General features: G+C 41.8%; 2 protein-coding genes and 1 long non-coding RNA gene across 3 annotated transcripts in view; 2 read left to right on the forward strand and 1 right to left on the reverse strand.

The window, feature by feature from the left end:
* The window catches only part of KLB (klotho beta), a 23,695-nt gene extending 14,485 nt beyond the window's left edge, over window positions 1-9,210 (reverse strand). Inside the window, exon 1 of the mRNA XM_087936830.1 lies at window positions 8,230-9,210. Coding sequence (XP_087792956.1) covers window positions 8,230-8,964 — 735 coding nt within the window. The 5' untranslated portion in view covers window positions 8,965-9,210. The remainder of the gene's footprint in view (window positions 1-8,229) is intronic.
* On the forward strand, window positions 4,778-8,224 carry LOC148125475 (uncharacterized). The gene is made up of 3 exons (XR_015744192.1): window positions 4,778-4,902; window positions 5,374-5,410; window positions 8,207-8,224. It is a non-coding gene; the product is annotated as an uncharacterized LOC148125475 (long non-coding RNA).
* Window positions 9,211-13,670: 4,460 nt separating the features above from the next.
* The window catches only part of RFC1 (replication factor C subunit 1), a 40,494-nt gene continuing 33,210 nt past the window's right edge, over window positions 13,671-20,954 (forward strand). Inside the window, 2 exon segments of the mRNA XM_087936822.1 lie at window positions 13,671-13,897; window positions 19,019-19,144. Of these exon segments, the coding sequence (XP_087792948.1) occupies window positions 13,895-13,897; window positions 19,019-19,144 (129 nt within the window). The 5' untranslated portion in view covers window positions 13,671-13,894.

A 20,954-nucleotide genomic window follows, 5' to 3' on the forward strand; every position in this document is an offset into this window, starting at 1 on the left:
ACACCGCTCGTTAAATGGAATAATAGCTCTGCATCCAGGCTTTCTGAAACTAGCATGGAGTATAGACGCTTCTCTGAATGTTTGGGGGGAAGAAAACAAGAAAAACAGAGTAACTGGAAGGGACCTTGGAGGTCTTCTAGTCCAACCCCCTGCTCAGGCAGGAAAATCTATCCCATTTCAGACACATGGTTGTCCAATCTTTTTTTAAAAACCTCCAGTGTTGGAGCATTCACAGCTTCTGGAGGGAAGCTGTTCCACTAATTATTTGTTCTGACCTTCAGGAAATTTCTCCTGAGTTCTAGGTTGCTTCTGTCCTTGATTAGTTTCCATCCATTGTTTCTTGTCCTGCCCCCAGGTGCTTTGGATAATAGCTTGACTCCCTCTTCTTTGGAGCAGTCCCTGAGATATTGGAACACTGCTATCATGTCACCCCTGGTCCTTCTTTTCCTTAAACTAGACATGCCCAATTCCTGCACTCGTTCTTTTTATATATTTTATCCTCCAGGCCCCTAATCATCCTGGTTGCTCTTCTCTGCACTCTTTCGAGAGTCTCAACATCATTTTTATAGCGTGGTGACCAAAACTGGATGCAGTATTCCAAGTGTGGTCTTTCCAGGGCACTATCAAGTGGTACTAACACAAACCACACACACAAAACACAAAGGATTGTCAGAAATCATCTGAGAGAAGGTGCTGGGCATTCTAACAACTTGGCCACTTTTAAGATGTTGGACTTCAACTCCCAGAATGCATTCTGGTTGGGGAATTCAGGGAGCTGAAGTTGACCTAGTCTTGAGCTGTCCTTCCATTCAGATTTTAAAGGAGGCGCTCCAAGCTGGTGCCTTTCAAATATACTGCTATAATTCCCAATCTCTGGGGCAATATGAAGAGTTCTGAGAGATGTGATACCAAAATAAATTCAGCTCACAGCCCCTCCCACCTGTAGTTGCTTCTTAATACCTACCTAATCAGTTTGGCATCTTGATGACAAGGGAGACAGTTAAGTAAACAATGGAAATATAATCAGTAAATAGCCATGTAATCCAGAGGTGGGTATTCAGCAGGTTCTGACCAGTTCTAGAGAACTGGTAGCGGAAATTTTGAGTTGTTCGGAGAACTGGCAACTACCACCTCTGACTGGCTCTGTCCCCATCTATTCTCTGCCTCCTGAGACCCAGCTGATTGGCTGGGTCTTCTTTGGTTGCCCTGCACAGGAGAACGGAGCTGGAAAGCAGGTTAGTGGGGAAGGGGATTTTGTAGTATTCTTCCTCTGCCACGCCACACCTGCCACACCCACCAAGCCACACCACGCCCACCAAGCCACGCCCACAGATCCAGTAGTAAAAAATATTTGAACCCCACCACTGTTGTAGTCTAATAACAACTGCATTAATTTTTGCATAATCTGTTACATTCAACTTCTGCTTACTATTTTCTCAAAAAAAAAATATGGTAGAATGTATGGCAATATTTTCTTCCTAGGAAGACTTCACCCGCATGTACCTCTTTTAACCCCTGCATTTCACATATTTACACAGAAGTCCTACTCCTGCAGACACCAATATTTATTTTGAGATATGCATGCATACAACTATAGCCTTAAAACCCTTTTCAAATACTGTGTAAGTGGAAGATGCCATTGTAACAGTTAATTGCTGTTGAGTGTTGTTGATTAACTGCTCGAGAAAAGGCAAAAAGTTTTATCTTGCCCCATCTTGCCTGTTGTGAAACAGAACATGGGCTAACTAATTTTAGCTAGCCCAGGTTCTTTTATGTACACTAAAACAAGACAAATTCCTTGTGCGTCCAATCACACTTGGCCAATAAAGAAGTCTATTCTATTCTGTTCTGTTCTTATTCTTATTTTCTATTCTATTCCCTTCTCTATTCTATTCCTTTTTCCTTATTTTATTCTATTCTATTCCTATTCTATTCTATTCTATTCCTATTCCTATTCTATTCTATTCTATTCTATTCTTATTCTTATTTTCTATTCTATCCCCTTCTCTATTCTTTTTTCCTTATTCTATTCCTATTCCATTCCTATTCCATTCCATTCCCTTCCTATTCCTATTCCATTCTAATCAAGTCCTATATTTGAAACCAACTAAGTCTAGAATCTACTCAAGAGAATACCTTACTCCGAGTAGGAACCATGTGCTGAACATGCAAACTTCAATGGTCATAAGGTAATGTTTATCTGCAAGATACTGTAAGCCATTAAAAACAAGTCCTCTTCCCCAAGAAAACGTATTTTAAGCTCCTTCCTTCATCCTTCCTTCCACAGAGGGAGAGAATAATGGGGAAGACGAACGGACTGGAGCATCATGAAATACATAACCTTCGCCAGACCAATTCTGGAATACAGCTCATCTGTCTGGAATCCACACTGTATAAAAGACATTAATACAATTGATCGAGTCCAGAGGTATTTTACGAGAAGAGTCCTCCACTCCTCCGCTCGCAATAGAATACCTTATGCCACCAGGCTTGAAATTTTGGACCTGGACAACATAGAATTACGCCTCCTACGGTCTGACCTAAGCTCAGTACACAAAATTGTCTGCTACAACATCCTACATGTCAATGACTTCTTCAGCTTCAACCGCAATAACATATGGGCACACAATAGATACAAACTCAAAGTAAACTGCTCCAAACTCGAATGCAGAAAATACGACTTTAGCAACAGAGTGGTCAATGCCTGGAACTCACTACTTGACTCTGTTGTTACATCCTCAACCCCCCAAAACTTTAACCTTAAACTGTCTACCATGGACCTCACCCCATTCCTAAGAGGTCTGTCAGGGGGCGTGCGTAAGCCTACCATCCCTGTCCTACTGTCACCATTTATTTGTACTCATCTATTTACTTATACCTGCTTACACTTATATGTTTATATGTTATGTTCATACTTATACTTGTTTTCTCATACATGCTTGACAAACTAAACTAAATAAAAATAAAATAAAAAAAATAAAATTGGATGAGAAACATCCCCCCAAAAAGGAGCTTTTCACACATGGTGTTTGTCATGACACTTCAAAGACTTTCTGAGTTCTACTCAGCATCGAGATACGTCGCCCTGGGTTAATCTGATCACTTCTGGCACCGGAATGCAACAGCAGAAGAACAATGGCAATTCTGCTTGGGCCTGATATAGAATCAAAGAATTTACAAAGCAGGTTTACTCCTAAGACCCTTTCAGATGGTTTTTAGCTAGCTCCACCCAGGAAAGATAAGTCTACCAGAGAAGAGATGGGTTTTGCTTATCCATCAATCAACTCCAAACTTTATTGCTTTGTGGGAAATGTTTAGTGAGCAAGAATCTAAGAAGGGGGTGTCTGCCCTTACAATGTCTTCATAATCCTTGAGATTTCTGCATAGAGTTTCTTCCATATCTTGGGATCAGATAGAAAGTAAATCATTTATTGGTCTGAAGACCTCTAGCCAGATGAAGCAATTTCCTCAATCTTACTGCAGGCGCACAGCAAACACGGCGATTGTTTTCCTAATTCAGTTATCCGCAAAATCTAGTAGTTGAGAAAATGGATGCTAACCGATGGACTCCATTCTATTTGAGCAATAGCGGACATCATACCAAGCTATGGTTTGTCTTACACCAACTGATTATGGGTTGAGTTCATACAACGTGCTAAGCTACCAACCATGGTTATATCCACAGTGCTCTGTTCAGATGTTTTCCCTCCCTAAATGCTTTTAGGTACATTTAAGTTACTTCTGTTGTGGGAATTTGTCCCGAGGAATGATTGATACTTAATTGGCTGATAACAACATAACTGATCGAATGGACCAGTACCGAAGGTCCATCTAATTCAGTAACCTGTGACTCACAATATCCAATTGGACACTCCTCTAGAACCACATGTGATCTATAGAAACAATAGTCCCCTTTAGCTTCTGTTCCCCAGCCACTGACATTCAATAATTCTGAACCATGCATTTATTTAATTCCCACTTGGAGCTAGGTTAGTGAGTTTCCCCTCATCTTGCGCTAGACAGTCACTTCACCATTTTGCTAGCTGGGAGAATTCCTAGAAATGTTGACTTATCAGACCAATATTGTCCCAGGAATCCTAGCACTGTTAGGATAAGGCATCCCTGAGAAACACTTCTACACAAATGTTGTTTAAATATTTATTTCAGTTTGGATGAGATCTCCAGAGCACCTCACTTAAGAACAAGACATGCGTGCCAATCACCTACCTGGAGAAGCAGCCAATGTATCTCGTCTAAGAGGAAAAACAAAGGGAAGGAGTGGGGAGGGGTGGGGGGAGGAAGAGGAGTAGAGGGAAGGGAAGGGAAGATTTATGATGCTTCCTGCTACAAGGAACCTCAATGGGGAAGCAGTCAAGAAGATGGGCATTGTTCCCATTGCTTTTTTCTCCAACTATACATCATTCTGTTTAGGTAAGGAAATATCTCTGAGACAATAACCCATCGGGGCATACATTATCTAATATTTTTTGTAACAAATACCAGTAAGGGGGTTAAACTAACAAAGTGTACATAGCCTCCTTGCATGGGAAGAAATGCTTATTAAACTTATCCACATAATTAATAACCCAACGGCCTAGAAGTGATTTCCGCATTGCTGTTTTCTGTGGGGTTTTCTCCTGCACCTGAAAAACCTACCCACTCCCCAAATCTTGTTTAAAAGGAAGTATTTTCTGAAGGCTTCCCATTAGAATAAGCAAGCTCGAACCTGCTTCTTTCGAAACCCTGAGAGTTGGAAGACAGGTGCTCCGAAGTCAGACGCTCAGGAAAAGTCCAAGTGATGTTGTTGGCAAAACAACTTTTTTTTATCTGATTTTGATCACCTGTTGGCAGGTGGGGAGAATCTCAGCAACCAACTTCAAATGGATTACGAAAAGACAAAGGGTAAAGTCTTTGTTGACTGCAGGGAGACTTATCTAGCAGTCATAAACCAAATATGAATACTCTTCAAATTGTATAAATAAAATTAAAAAATACTGTTTCTCAAAAATACAGAAATAGTTTTGCTGCTGCCTTCTTCAAGGATTGAACTTCCAAGTGTAACTTACAGCCCTGGGAATCTATGGGGGGGGGGGTCTCCCATCCAAATTCTAAACATGTTTGAGCGTGCTTGGCTTTTTCAAGAACCACCTAAAATGGGTAGGTGTTGCCCCATGCACAGAGAGAGAGGGGGGAGTGGGAGAGAAAGTGCACCACAACGCATATTTGAATTCAATCGTTTTAAATGAAACAATTTAAATGGAAGTGTTTTTAATTTTCCACTTGGCCACTGAGCTGACTTCATTTTAGAATCAACCAGTCTGTGTTTCCTTGTGGCAGCTGTTCCATTCTTTCGTGTGTTGAATATATTTCTAGGGACAGTTCGTGGAATTTTCCATCACCTGGACAACAGGTTTTTTTTTTTTTAATCCTTCACATCAGTATGAGAGAAAAACAGGTCTCTAAAGAGACTGGCTGGCTTATTAAATCCAGCACGTTGTTGTTTTCAATTGTCGGAACTGCTTGAAAGAAAGAGGTACTACCATATATGGTGGTCCCGCCAAAAAACTCAGGAGTTTTGGTACAAAATCTGGTTATGGTTAGAAGAAATGATGGGGTTAAAGATTAGTTATATACTGGAGATGTTTCTATTAGGAATAATGGAAGAGAACTTCAATAAAGCTGATACCTATTTCATCATACACGTAATCACGGCAGCTAGAATAGTATTTGCCCAAAACTGGAAAGCAAATGAAATACCCAGTGAAGATGTTATAATTGATAAGATATTACAATGTGCCAAAATGGACATATTGACACTAGAATTGAAGGAACAAGATAAATTAGAATGTTATAAAGTATGGAATAAATTTTTACAATTGGAGAGGTATGAAAGGGAGTTCACAAAATTTGAAATAAGAACTCATGATGAAATAGGGAAAAGGTGAGACACCGCTTATCTGAAAAATATGAAAAAGAACTGCACAGCCTAAAGGTATATATGTATGTATGTATGTATGTATGTATGTATGTATGTATATGTATGTGTGTGTGTATATATAAATAAATGTATGTATCCTTTAAAAATTTCTAAATGCAAAATATTTTGACAGAAATGTATGTCAAAGATGACCACCATGTTCACTGTTTTTAATGTTTATATTGAATAAAAACTTTTTTTTTAAAAAAAGGGTGATTTAAAGGCTAAAAGAAAACGAAATGACCCTGTTTTAGACTTTTCAAGACTCTCCCCCCAGTCAATGTTTTATCAGTGTGACTGTCTTCAACATCATCAGCACTTTTGTTCCATGGTCCAAACTACCAAACTCAGGTGGGAGAAAAATAAATACAGGTAGTCCTTGACTTACAACAACTGAGCCCAAAATTTCTGTCATTAAGTGAGTCCTGCCCCCATTTTACCACCTTTCTTGGCGCAGTTAAGTGAATCAGTGCAGTTGATAAAGCTAGTAACCTGGTTGCTAAGCGAATCGGGCTTTCCCAATGGCTCTATTTGTCGGAAGGTTGCAAAAAGGGAAATCACATGACCGCCATAAATATTAAGTCATTTGCCAGGTGTTGAATTTTCAATATTAAGTCATTTGCCAGGCACTGCAACATCCCCGCGACCCTGGGGATGCTGCAACCGTCATAAGTGTGAGAAATAGTCATCAGTCACTTTTCAATGCGGTTCTAACTTTGAACAGTCACTCAACAAATTTGTAAGCGGAGAACTGCCCGTGTAACAGTTTCAGTTGTGAGATTGAGGGCCCCTCCAGAAATGTACACAGTTGCATTCTTGGACTACACTTCCAATGTTCAGGGGTGGGATTCTACCGGGTCGGACCAGTTCTATAGAACCGGTTGTTATGATTTGCACAGTTTGGAGAACTGGCAAATTGTGCCCTGACTGGCCCCGCCCCTCTCCTCCCATCCCTCCTTTCCCTGCCCAGTCAGTCCTTATCGCGCATGTGCAACGTCACACACGTGGCCGACATTGCTGACTGTGTTCTTCCCTACCCAGTCACTCCTTAAGGTATTTCTTTTTTCCCCCTCCTGACGATCAGCTGTTCCGATTATCAGCTGTGCCAGGATTCCCCTCGCTGTCTTTATTGCTTCGCCCAGGAGGCTTTCCTGAGGTCCAGGAAGGCAAAAAATGGAGGGGGAAGGGTGCAGTTTCCCCCTGCCCCCCCCCCACTCCATTTTTTGCCTTCCTGGGACCGAGGGAAGCTTCCTGAGAGCAAAAATCCCCCCAGGAGGCTTCCCTGAGGCCCAGAAGCGCCCCCCCCCAAAAGGGGGGGGGAAAGGTGACTGCAAAAAAAAAAGAAGCCACGCCCACAGAACCAGTTGTTAAAAAATTTGAATCCCACCCCTGGATTGGAAGCAGTATTACCTGCAGTAAAAGCTGCCTTGAAAATAACTAAAATTATCCTGATTACTGCACCTCTGTTCATGTATAATGCCCTGTCAGTGTGATGACACCAAACATCCGCTCGGATAGGCAGCGGAAGAATTTCAAAAAATTGCAGGGTTTGCCGCAACTAGTTTTCTGATTTTATAAAACATTAAATCAGGCACAGATTTTATAAACATTAATTCAGGCACAGACTTTCGGGAACACAATTGAAGTGAGAGAATGAATCTTTCCTTCCTTCCGAGACTAAAGAAATGCCCAAAGGAAGAACAAGCTCGCTGTCATATTGACGTTCTTAAATATTGACATGTTTATCTTGAAACAAAAAGAATGTGTGAGATCAGCGAAGCTGCCATAATCTGGAATGAGAATTTACCACCTCAGAATTATGTATTTAGGATTCCTTCCTTTAGCTTGAATTCTAGATCAGCTATGTGTGTTTTTTTTGGGGGGGGGGCGGGCTCATTTCAACATTTCTAGAAGGTTAAGGAAGGACAAACTAAAAAGAAAACTTTTCACTAGACACACAAGATTTGTCAAGAGATGAATTACAACTAAAATATAGTACTGTTGTAATTAATTCACGATCTGCTTGTCTTTCTGGTAAAATTGATGGTGCAATTAGACCAGCCAAGAAAGTAGATTTATTTTCTCTAAGAAATGTAGAGAAATTATTGCAAAAAATACATTTCATGTGCAAAGACTGGATAGAAGCATTGTTTGTCCTCTTCCCACTCTCCTCTTTCACTCTTATACCTTCCTTTTCGTGCTATGATTTGCTATGCCTTCCTTTCTTAGGACAAAATCTCTCCCTGCCATACCTTGATCAGGTTATGTCCTACCACGTAAGCAGCACCTTCGCGCCTCTCTCCGGGGGCATGGAGCCCCGTGCCGTATCCATGCCAAGCAATGAGATAAGGGTTATGCATTGTAATCCAGTACTTCACACGATCACCAAAGGCTTGGAAGCAAAATGTGGCATAATCGTTGAAGATGTCCACGAGGCAGTCGTTTTCCCAGCCTCCGTATCTTTCCTGCAAATCCCATGGCAAGTCCCAGTGGTAGAGGGTGAGGATGGGCTCAATACCTCTGTGGATGAGAGCGTCTAGGAGACGGTTGTAGTAGCGGAGTCCTTTCTCATTGACAGATGTCACCAGCCCGGTGGGAAAGAGCCTGGGCCACGAAATGGAAAAATGGTACGAAGAAACTCCCAAAAAACTCAAAGCCGTTAAATCTTTTTCCAGGAAGGTGTAGCTGTCACCCCAGTCCTCGGTCCTGTCAGTGTGCCTGATGTTTGAATGGAGGAAGTGCTCCCATATGGAGGGACCCCTCCCATCCTTCTGCAGACCCCCCTCCACCTGAAAGGCACTGGTTCCCACTCCCCAGAGGAAATTGGGGGGGAACGTGTCATGCAGAAACAGCTGAGTTTCATTCATAGGACTTAAGCGGGGATCCTTTTCCCACGCAGAAATGCCATCCCTGCGAAATCCAGAAACGGACTGTAGGAAAATGAAAGCCCACCAACCTACGGGACCTTTCAGATGCCAGCCAGCCATTCTACTATATCTGTGGAGCAGATGTTAAAAGTCACACTTCTCTTTGGAGGCTGCCAAAAATTGATTCCTGGATTCCCGTGGCATACCTTGCCTTGCTCGCTCTCTGGTCCCTGGAGTGTCTTATCAAAGCTTCGGTTAAAAAATAAAATAAAAGCTTGTGATTACAGAAGCCCTGTTAATAATTAGCCTGAACTACAGGACTTAGGATCAGTCATGAGAGGCAAGGAGATCTCTTGTTTGCTCTGCTTCTTATGGCCGCTGGGGAACGCTGGTGGGGTGGGTGTGATCCTGAACGCTTCCCAATTTATAGCCGCTTCTGAAGCTGTGAATCAGAGCTTCAGCTTGTCAGAGGATGCGAACTGTTGATTTGATTATATTCAAAGGGAATAGCAAGTAATTGTATTTGAGACACAATGGCCTCGAGTCAGGAATCAGATGCCACTTTTTAAACCTACGCTCAGCCGGGGGGAAAGGGCAGAGCGAAAGCTGCAACGGATAACAACAATAAAAAACCAAACCACCTCTTCAGCTCTTGAGGTTCACCGTGTACAAGATTTTGTTAGCAGCTGTTCGTAGACTCTGGATGTTGGCAATGTTCGTGGCCTTGGCAACTTCTACACAAAAGCAGATGGGTTTTGGTATTGTCAGGATGCTGTCAATTGGTTTGGATGTATGTATGCATGCACCTCAAACCAAGCCACTCTTCGTTTTTTTCCCCCCGGTCTTCAGACAAAGCAAAAAAAATGTTCTTTTAAAATCCGATATCGGATGAACATTTGAACTTTTTCGCTGATTTGTAAGTGATGTTAATGATTTTTGTGATATGTTTGTTTATTTGTCAAATATATGATAGAGCCAGTTTGGTGTGGTGGCTAAGGTGGGGGCTTAAAAACCAGAAGAATGCGAGTTCTAATCCTGCCTAGCCACAAAAGTCATTTGGATGACTTTGGGCCAGTTACTCATTCTCAGCCTGACCCACCTCGCTGGGTTGTTGTGGGGGGAAATAAGAGAGGAAGGAGTATTGTGTGCGTTCATCACCTTGAGTTACTTATAAAATAATACAAGTAGGATTAAAAATCTAATAAATAAATATATATATATAAAGCCACCTGACTCATGAAGAATCTGGGCGATGTATAACATTAAAAACAACAGGAAATTCAGAAAACAACGCCACAGATTACAACCTAAAAGTATAAACAGATGTTACAACGTTGCTTGTCCATTACTCTGGAAAATTAATTCCAGAAAGATGGGTATCTGCTAAAGTGGAGGTGTAGGAAGGTGTGTTAAAATGTCTGTCACAGATTTTATCAACATACCTCCTCGCCTATAGTTCTATCCTTTACAAAAAAAGAGAGAAATAATGGAATAGAAATATACAATTGTTTCCCACAAGGACGTGTTTTCCAGCATGCCTGCTGTCAGAACTTGTGGGTGTTTCATCACTGAAGAGAATAGACAGCCACTTGTCTGAAATAGTATAAGGTCTCCTTTTTTGAGTAAAGGGTTGGACTAGGACAGGGGTCTCCAACCTTGGCAACTTTAAGCCCAGTGGACTTCAACTCCCAGAGGTCCCCAGCCAGCTGGCTGGGGACCTCTGGGAGTTGAAGTCCACTGGGCTTAAAGTTGCCAAGGTTGGAGACCCCTGGATTAGGAGACCTCAACAGGCAGCCTTCCACTCTTATCTTTTGAGCTCCTCTACTATTGTGGTTAAGCGTAATAGGGTTTACTTTATTGTGGGAGTTCCCTTGTTAGAAAATCTTTGGGCCCCCGAGACCCAAGATATTTCACATCATCTCCAGAGCGAGAGATACAAAAGCAGAAATAATCTCTTTCTCTCTTCCTTCCCATCCAAGGATCGAATAGCAAACTTTGCAAATAGAACCATAAATCAAATTTTCTCCTTTATCAGTGTCAACTATAATGTTTTTATCTCCTCTCTTTTTTGAATATAGAACAATTGAATCTGCTCCAGTTCCTGTTTCATGTTGCAAATGAGGTTAATGAATACCTTTTTTATAAATATCTTGAATGGGAACTGGACCTCACCAAGCTGTGGCTCAACACAGCGCAAAATCATGAGGAGCGTGTGTATGTGCGTGTTTGTGTGCGAGACAGCTATACATAGTGATAAGGGGAGTCCTCGACTTATCGCTATTCATTCAGTCACCATTCAAAGTTACAACGGCATTGAAAAAAGTGACAGGACCGTTTTTCCACACACTTTCCCCAGCTCTTCTGCAACTTCAGCTCACCCAGCCCAAAGGACTTCAGGTTCCTCCTTACATGTCAAAAGACGACCAAGTGGCTTCCTCCAGGGCTGGGATTCAAAAATTTCAGCAACTGGTTCTCTGCCCGGTTCCTGGGTGGGCATGGCCATGATGGGCGTGGCCTAGTCAGCCTCCTGCACCACGGCAGAGGGGGGCGTTTTTCCCTTCCCAGGCTCTGGAGGCCTTCTTCAAACTTCCAGGAGGGCGAAAATGGTCTCCCCAGGCTCTGGAGACCCTCTGGAGGCTGGAAACGGGCCCATTTCTGGTCTTCCGGAACTTCCAGGAGGTCCGTTTTTCGCCCTCCTTGAGCCTCTGCGCAGGCCCTGCACTTATCTGCATCCAAGACAGGCCACGTGGGGACTCCTGGGAGGAGAGGGGCGAGGTGGGGTGGGAGGGGCCGGCCCAAGGTAGGATTTGTGGGTTCAGAATCCTAGAGGATCACCCGAACCTGTGCGAGCCCACAGCAGCCCACCCCTGGCTTTCTCCCAAGATTAGTTAATATAACTGATCCTAGTTTAATACAATTACTTTGGAGGGACTGTCAAGGCAGCAGGCTAGGAACTAGGAGAATGTGAATTCTAGTCCTTCTTTGGTCTAGATTCACTTGACCAACCTGGACTATCTCCAGCAGAAGACCTGACCACAAAGCAACCAATGATTTCACCCAGGAGTTTCATGTGGATATGAACCAGAAAAAGAGAGGTGGCCAAACCTTGCAGGGCTGAAGAGAGGAATTCAAGGACAGAAGCCATTATTTCACCCCAACTATCGATACCGGTTTAAATCATTCACGAAAAGGAGGATCGTTACCACAAATCAGTGTCTGCTTCTCTCCAGCCAGGTTGCAAAAAAGGCCATGGTGGACAGCATCATGTCCCTCTTTCTCTCTCTATTACTCTCTTTCAGCTTCGGGAAGAGGGCGGCGGCCAAGCAAACCACATCCAAAACCTTACCAAAAAAAATATGCAGAAGCCAAGAATCACCAGAAGGCTCACATATTTATCTCTTGTATCCTAGTTTTAACAGTGTTTATCAGGGATGCCCAATCTTGGCCTCTTTTAAGATAGGTGGACTTGAACTCCCAGAATCCCCCAGCCAGTTATGCTTTGAACTAAGCCAGGCGGTGTCAAACTCACATCGCCTCGTGACATATCGCGACTTTTTCCCCCTTCACTAAACAGTGCACGATGCATCTGGCCAGCAGGCCGTGAGTTTGACAGCCCTGAGCTAAGCAATGAATCCTAAGTTGAAGTCATAGAATCATAGAATAACAGAGTTGGAAGGGACCTACTCCAACCCCCTGCTCAAGCCTCTGCCTAGGATTGAACTCACAGCCTCTCGATTGTGAGGTGAGAGCTCCACCTCTAAGCCACCGGAACTGCATCAGTCTTAAAGATCTTTAAATCTTAAAGTGGCTACCATTGGACATCCCTGATATCTATATATCTGTCTGTCTACATATATATAGGTATACCAATATAGGCAGACACATACATATATATGTATACACATACATGTGTACGTGTTTGTATGTATGTATGTATGTATGTATATGCATGTAGGTGTGTGTGTGTGTGTGTGTGTGTATATACGTATTTATCTCTACCTACCTACCCATATACCTCGAGTCGCCATGGGCGAATAGGCAGCAATATATATTAAATAAAATATAGGTATACCAATAGATGAGATATAGACAGATAGACAGATATACATACATATTTATGTATACACACTTGTGTGTGTGTGTGTGTGTATCTATGTGTGTGTGTGTGTATGCATCTATCTCATCTTTTCTACCTACCTACCTATTATCGGTTTAGGCATACGGATAGATGATATAGAGACATAGACAGACAGACAGACACACGTGTGTGTGTGTGTGTGTGTGTGTGTGTGTGTGTGTATATGTATGGTATTCAGCTTTGTTCGGGTATTTTCCCACATGGTTATAGTTGTGCTTTTAAACCACAACTTTAAAAGCACAACTATAACGATGTGGGAAAATACCCAAACAAAGCTGAATACCATACATATAAATACCCGCGAAAACTTAAGAAAACGAGAGAGAGTGAGTGTGTGTGTGTGTGTGTGTAACTATCTCTATCTATCTATCTATCTATCTATCTATCATCTATCTATCCAGTCTGCACAATCTAGTCTGTCTATCCTTCTCTCTCTCTCTCTCTCTTTTTAAAAATCTGGGATATATTTTATTTTATTCTATAAAATACTTAAGTGGTTTTCTAATGTTGCACCTCCAGGGAAGTGGAGGCCCTGGGTGACGGTCAAGGTCCGGATTTGAAGAGAGCCACGCCATCTTTGGCTGCACTACCTCATCCGGCACCCCCAGCCCAACGTCTCCGCCCTCTGGCGGTGGCCCGGAGAACGTCGGCTGCCTTTTCTTCACTTCCATTCCTCCCATCCTGGCCCGCTTTCCTCACGGACGGGAGTCGAAAGAGGACACTGGGGCGGGCCGAGAGGCCTGAAACCACGGGAACCTCAAGTTTTACCTCAGGGGGACGCGAGGCCGCGCGTGAGCGAGCGCAGTGACGCCATCAGCGCGCGCGCGCAGCCGGGCCTTTGGCGCCAAGATGGCCGCGCGGCGGCGGGAAGCGTCGTGAAAGGCAACGGGGGAGCCTCGTTAGGCCCGGAACATGGTGAGGGAGCCCGTGGCTGGCTTGCTCGCCCGGGGCCTGGCCCTCGGGATCGGCCAGGGGTATCCGGGAGCCAGGGTTAGCCAGCTTAAAGAGGGGGAAAGGGAGCTCTCGTGGCTCTGTTTCCCTCTCTTTCTCTTGTTTTTATTCCGCTGAAATTTCATGTTATTTCAGGCTCCGAGCCAGGAGAGATTTGGGTTTCGGTCCTAGCAGGGATAGAAAGTCAAGCCACCTTTCCTAACATCAATCCATGTATCTACTTTTTTGTACGTTAGATCTGCTTGAGAAGGGGGTTGGGCTGGAAGACCTCTTAGGAACCCTTCCAATTCTGATATTTTGTATTGCCCGCCCCCCGCTTTTTTTTGGGGGGGGGGAAGACTTTGTATAAGACGCTTGGCGGCTGGGGAATTCTGGGAGTTGGAAGTCCACAGGCCTTAAAAGTCCTCAAGTTTCTGTGTCCTAAAATTACAGGAAGTCCTCGACTTACGACCACACGAGCCCAGCATTGATGTTGCTAAGCAAAACGTTTGTTAAGTGAGCTTTGCCCCCATTTAATGACTTTTCTTGCCCCGGTTAAGTGAATCACTGCAGTTGATAAGTGAATAACCCGGTTGTTAAGTGAATCTGGCTTCCCCATTGACTTTGATTGTCTGAAGGTCGCAAAATCGGATTACGTGATGGGGACACTGCCCCCGTCATAAATATGAATCAATTGTCAAGCATCTGAATTTTGAGCATTGTGACCACATGGATGCTCAGTGGTCGTAAGTGTGTAAAACAGTCATAAGTCACATTTTTCAGTGCCGTTGTAACTTTGAACAGTCACTAAATGAAAACTGTTATAAATTGAGGACTGCCTATAATTTAGGATATCCCTCTCCCTTCAAAGTGATATATTTTCTATCTGCATAAATATGTGCCCCATTCGCCTTATTTATAAGGATACTGCATCAGTGCTGTTCTCATTGCCTTAAAAAATACTAAAATTGCACAAACACAGAAAGGCAATTTGCAATTTTTTTATTGCAAATCAGAGCTTGTTGGAATTTCTTACTTGGTCAGTTTCAGCCATTTGGGTTTATTTAATGGCTGCAAATTGGAAGTCTTTGTCAGTATGAAGAGCTAAATTTTGCCTACATTTAGCTTTTATATACTTTCGCTTTTATAGCAATTTGTAAGGAATGATTATTGTCTCCCTTGTTATTCTAAAATAATTCACCCAAACAGTTTTTAGGATGAGGGCAGTTGTCCTCAACAGTCCGTGTTTCCTTCAGTTGATGGTCAGTTTAATGGATAAAAAGACCTCCTCCTTACAGAGAATGGGAGGGAAATGATCACAAATGCCTTGGAATTTAAAATGAGTACAAATCTGTGTTTGGAAGTGGCTTGTTTGTTGCTTTTGAGATGTTAGCATGAGAAACGTTGCAAACTTGGCGTGTCAAACCTTGTTTTTCTCTAGTTATTCTCCATGCATCAGTTAACAATAATTGTCTGGGTTCAGAAGGCTGTAGGGCAAGGATACAGCCTGTTATTTATATTATTTTGTCAAATGATTATAAGATAACAGGTATAAGTATAAACGTAGTTATGAATACATGAAATGGATACTTATAAGAAAGAAAGAAAAAAAGAAAAAAAAGAAACAATAGGACAGGGACGGTAGGCACGTTGGTGCGCTTATGCATGCCCCCATCAGTATCTATCAGTACCAATAGATTAGATCTTCAATTGCATGCATTTTTAGGAGCAAGTCCTTGTGCATCCAGTAGGAATGACTTTCTTGGTAAACATGACTGTTAACATTTGTGCAGATACAATAACTGTATGCTGTATTAAATTTAGATAGTGGTTTCACAACCTTTGTCTCTTCCATTAGGAAGCTAGCAACCTCCAAGAAAGGCTGGTATTCTAAAAGTTTAGATTTGTATGATGTGTTGATATTCTAAATTCTCAATTTGATATGCTTTGTGCATTTGTATGTAATCGGTTGAGAAAGGGTGCTCATGATGTCAAGAAACGAAACTCTACTATAGTAGCAAACTGAGCACAGGATCAAGCTTATGATTCTGCTGTGTTAGTGGGCCATTTTGTGTAATACAGAACACAAAGCATTATTGTGCCTATTTTGCATCTGGAAAAGATTAAACTGCAGCGTAACATACATTTTTATCCAGCTTTTTAAAAATCAACCATGTAAGAAAGTGGATATTTTCTCTTTGTTTTAGAATAATTATAATTTATCTGATATCTACTTCAATTTCCAGTACTTTATTTTTGTCTATTGAGTAATATTTGGAAAGGGCTTCTTCTTTCCTCTTATCAAAACATTTAGTTTTTCTCTCTGTATTTGTAAATACAGATGTATGCCAAAGCACACACTTCCTGGCTTCACTAGTGCACATTTCCATAATCTTGTCTTTGCGCTTTGATAAAATTGGTAAAATCAGGAGGAAACATTTTAGTTTCTAATGTGGGAGGAGTAAGATATCAGAGTTAATTTTTTTCTTGCACCGTTATTTTTTACTTTTGCTATTAAAAAAAGAACATATACGTGCTGTGTTTTTATATGTGTGTGTGTGTATATTGCTAAAACATTTTTCAAACTTTGACAATTTCAACCAGGGCTAAATGGCCATCTGCATAAGATATGAAATATATAATTGGCTATGAGAATGCAGTTAAATCTCTTTATAGGATAATATAGTCTAGCACCTAAGATAAATAAATATGACCATTTTTTATCATCAGCTGAAATGCATGTAGTTACTATAAAATGCAATGGATAGCTAGGCACTTTAACTGAGTGGCAGCAGATGCTTGAATCATATTTAAGCACTTTAATATGTACATATTGATTTGGAAGTATTAGAATTATTACTCTGCTTTTGAAGTAGAATGATAATTAAGGAGATTTGTTGGCCTATGTGACATAGCATTCACAGTTTGCAGAAGCCATGGAGAATAAAAATATTAACAAACTATACTTTAATATGTGGCAAGTTACACTCTGGAAATGCATATATTTGTGTTTCCATGCAACTCTTTCCATGTCTTGAAATTTTTTACAAGGAGCTGTTGTAATATGTCTTCCTAATTATTTGCAAAGATTAATTAATCTTTGAAGCTGTTTTTCAATTATGAACTGAAATAGTACTGACTGTTTTACTGTTTGATTAGCTGCTTATCTGTATAGCCCAGTCCTAATTTTGTTGAATCCAATGGAATAATTCCTTAGCAAACAAATTAGTTGGAAATAAGTAATAAGTTTCAGTAATGTTTTTGTTACTGGTTTTACTTATCAAAATACTGAAATGCAAAAAAAAAGATATTGAATAATTATTGTACGCCTAAAACAAAAAGTCCCAAAATATGTTATGTTAATTAAATATCCTAAACATAAAATACCCTTTCTAATTAACAGAAAAAATATATACAATAATTAATACTTTTACAGATTTAATTCCATTGTCAAGCTTATTAAATCTGGATTGTGTAGTGATGCTTTGTGACAGCGGTGTCAGACTCGTTTTGATCGAGGGCCGCATCAGGATTGTGTTTGACCTCGTGGGGGGGATGGGTATGGCCAAGGTGGGCATGGCCAGCTGTGTCGGGGCGCCTGTGGCGGCCCAAGCACTCTGCCAGCAAAAATGAAGCTCAGGAGGGACGCATGCTCCACAACCAATTGCACTCCAATTCAGGTGACCCTGAGGGAAAAGATAAACCCTTAAGAGCTCTCAGAGACAGTGCTAATGAACAGATGACTGCAAAGAAAGATGATCTTCCATTCCCCCCAATCTGATCAGAACCCATTCTTCTGTCACCCTGAATATCCTGTCTCTATTGTCAGTACCAATCCCATCACTACATTACGTCACTTACAGTTCCTTCACCCCCTTTTTAAAAAAATTATTGGCTACATTATAAGACATCTAATTTCTTTTTTACACATTTCTGTGGGGTCTACTAGATCTGAAATTTGTCTTTAATGAGCTCACTCATAACTCATTCAAAGCGCATGTTCGCATTGTTTTAATATATGGACCCATTTTTCCAAAATTCAATATTGTTCCAATTCTTCCTTTTACAAATCAAATATAACTGATGGTAAATTTAATTTCACCTCGTAATACTTCAGAAAATTGTATTCTTGGATTTCGTTAAAGTGTAGATAAACTCTCAGAGGTCCAATAGCACCTAAGCCATACTGCTTACCGGTAGTTAATACATACTTCAATTATATCAGTTTATTTCAAGCTAATATATAGTAAGTCAAACACAAAAGTAATATCTTTTAAAGAACTTATTAAAATTTGTGCCTTTAATGTACTAATTTCTTAGCCTAGGTATTCCAAAGGAACATCTACTCTGCTATTTTCAAATTTAAATTATAAAAAAGACCTACTTACATGATGTAGGATCAAAAATATAATTGTTTAGCAATTAATTACTAACTATGGCTAACAGTTTTCAAACAAGTAATGATTACCAATTTAATATATTTGGCTTTTAAAAATTGCCAAGATTTCAAAGGTGTTCTACAGTTGCTCTTCAAACAGGCCCAAATAAGAGAGAAATCATATCTTAACTTCCCCCAAAAATGTAAGTATTAAAATGAATCCTCAATGATATGGTTGAAAATCTGATTGAAGGCTGCCATCCTCACAATTTTGCCAGAGATACTCTTGAGTCTTTAACCTGCTATAAAAAAAATCTCATTAAATCCTGTTTAAGATGTACATTACTCTTGATCCAAAACTTGTTTTAAAACAATCTTAAGTCCAAAGATTTATTGGAAGTTTAACTGTCAAATTATATCTGTTGAAATTGCACCTGTATACTTGAACATAAATGGCTTACGTAGTGTTTTTCCCCCTGTAAATACTGATTAAACTGCAGGCAATATTTCTAAGAGAAACTGATTCAGGATTTACAGTATATAGCTGAGCATTAGACTGTTTTAACTTTGCTAGCAAATTATAGTGTTCTCAATAAGTTGGAAAATAAAATTGAAGCCAGTTCTTAAACAACAGACTTTTTTTTGCTTCGCAACAGGAATTGTATGCCCTGAAATTTTGCAGAAGAAAAGATCAAATTTGATGTTGCTTTTATGGATTCTTTTACCAGGATATCCGTAAATTCTTTGAAGTTGTAACTCCAGGAAAGAAACCTGAATGTGGCATTGTGAGAAAGGAGAAACCCCAGAATAAAGAGAGGAATTCAGGGGGAACGTCAACGCTGAAAGAAATCAAGGTGAGCATATAAAGTTTAGTTTAAAATATTTAAGAGTTTAATAATGGCTTTATGATCCTTTTTGGAGTGGTATCTTTTTCTGGAGTGCTTAATTTGCCAAGACTTTCCCTGATGGTTGGCTGGATCATTCTATACTTCAGAGATATTATGCTTCATGTGTTGCTGCCCTTAAAATTATATTTTGTGTTGCTTTTACTTACTGTAATCTAACCAAAGTCTCCTTGTGAGATCGGCAGCTATATAAATCAAATGATTTGTGGGTTAGTGGAGGATCAATCAATCAGAATAGAGTTGGAAGGGACCATAGAGGTCTTTTAGTCCAGCCCCTTCCTCAAGGAAGAGACCCTCTACCAGAGGTGTCAAACTCAATTTCATTGCAGGCTTCATCAGGACTATGGTTGACCTTGGGGGGAGGGGGGCTGACTGGGGGGGGGGCAGCTTGATGCCACTCCCCCAACTGCTGGCATGTTTCTTCTTCCCGTTGGGTAGACTGGGCCGAAGCCACGCTGGCCTGATATTTCCTCTTTGGATTGGTTAGACCAGGCCGAAGCGACGCGGGCCGGCCCTTTGCATTTTCCAGGGCAGCCCCGCAGGCCTAATCCAACCTGCAGGCCTTGTGTTTGACACCCCTGCCCTAGGCCATTTCATACAGGTGGCTGTCCAGTCTTTTCTCGAAAGCCTCCACTGATGCAGTCTGCAAAGTCAGTGATGAATTCTGCCAAGTAGGAGACCAAGCCCCCAGACCCAAAAGGTATGCCAACTCCAAGGGGCTGGAAGGAGAGCTCCTCTGACTGAGATGTGGGCTCGATCCAGCTGGGCTGGAGCCTCTGATGCATCAGCCTTGCACCCCACATCCAAGGAGGATCCAGTAACGGCATCCCCGCCCCACGCTGGGTGGAGGCGTGGCCAGGACCAGAGCCTGGGAAACCTTCTAAGGGCCCATCATATCGCCTAATGTGTGCATGTGTGTCCCTCACCTTGGGGGACACAGGATGGGACAGTGGGCAGTGGGATTGAGTGGTGGTCGCTTGGTGTTTTAGGAGGAGTGCGAGACTTTCCTCTTGTGGCCCTCCAGCGGCCAATGGTGCTGGCAGCAGACTCGGACAATGAGGAGGTTGTGGGGGGAACATGGGCCAGTCCTGGAGTCTGGGGAAGGCTCTGACGAGGGCTCTGCATCAGAGGCAAAGATGGGGCCAGGGCCGTCCAACAGTTATCAGCTGCCTTTGGAGTCGGAGATCAGTGGGACAGAAGAACAGCTGGAGCCTGTTCCTGATGTGCGCATGCACAGAGCTGCCAGAAGAAGGGAACAGTTAAGGAACAAGGGTTGACTCGGGAGTAAAGCCATAGGTGGACAGTGAATGCCCCCTCCCATAGGGAATGAAGAGCGAAAGGGGAGTGGCGTCTGCAGGAGACAATTAGTTCAATTCATTAGGGTGAAGATCTGTTCCTGATATCTCGCTAAGTAATTGCTGCTACAGTGTGGCATTTGGAAGCTATTGGCCTGGCAACTCTTTCAGCCTGATAAAGGCCTGTGGTTGTGAAATCTCATGAAATCTCTTGCTGGGACTTTGCTAGAGAGGAATTCACCGTAAACTAAATAAAAGGGGTTTTATCAGGATGAGGAGTCGGCTTCATGATCTTGGAGAGCCTAGGTCAGAACACTTCCTAAGAGGCAGACTTAAGCCTCTTATTACGAAGACTTAGTTTAGAGTGAGGACAATGGATCCCATATAGGGTAAATGCATTGATTCATGCAGCGTTGTATCAATGAATGAATATCGACAGAATTGTTCTGATGAATCATTTATGT

This window comes from Pseudonaja textilis, chromosome 6 (assembly GCF_049901715.1).
Source record: "Pseudonaja textilis isolate UNSWEBS1 chromosome 6, rPseTex1.2, whole genome shotgun sequence".
NCBI classification, from domain to species: domain Eukaryota; kingdom Metazoa; phylum Chordata; class Lepidosauria; order Squamata; family Elapidae; genus Pseudonaja; species Pseudonaja textilis.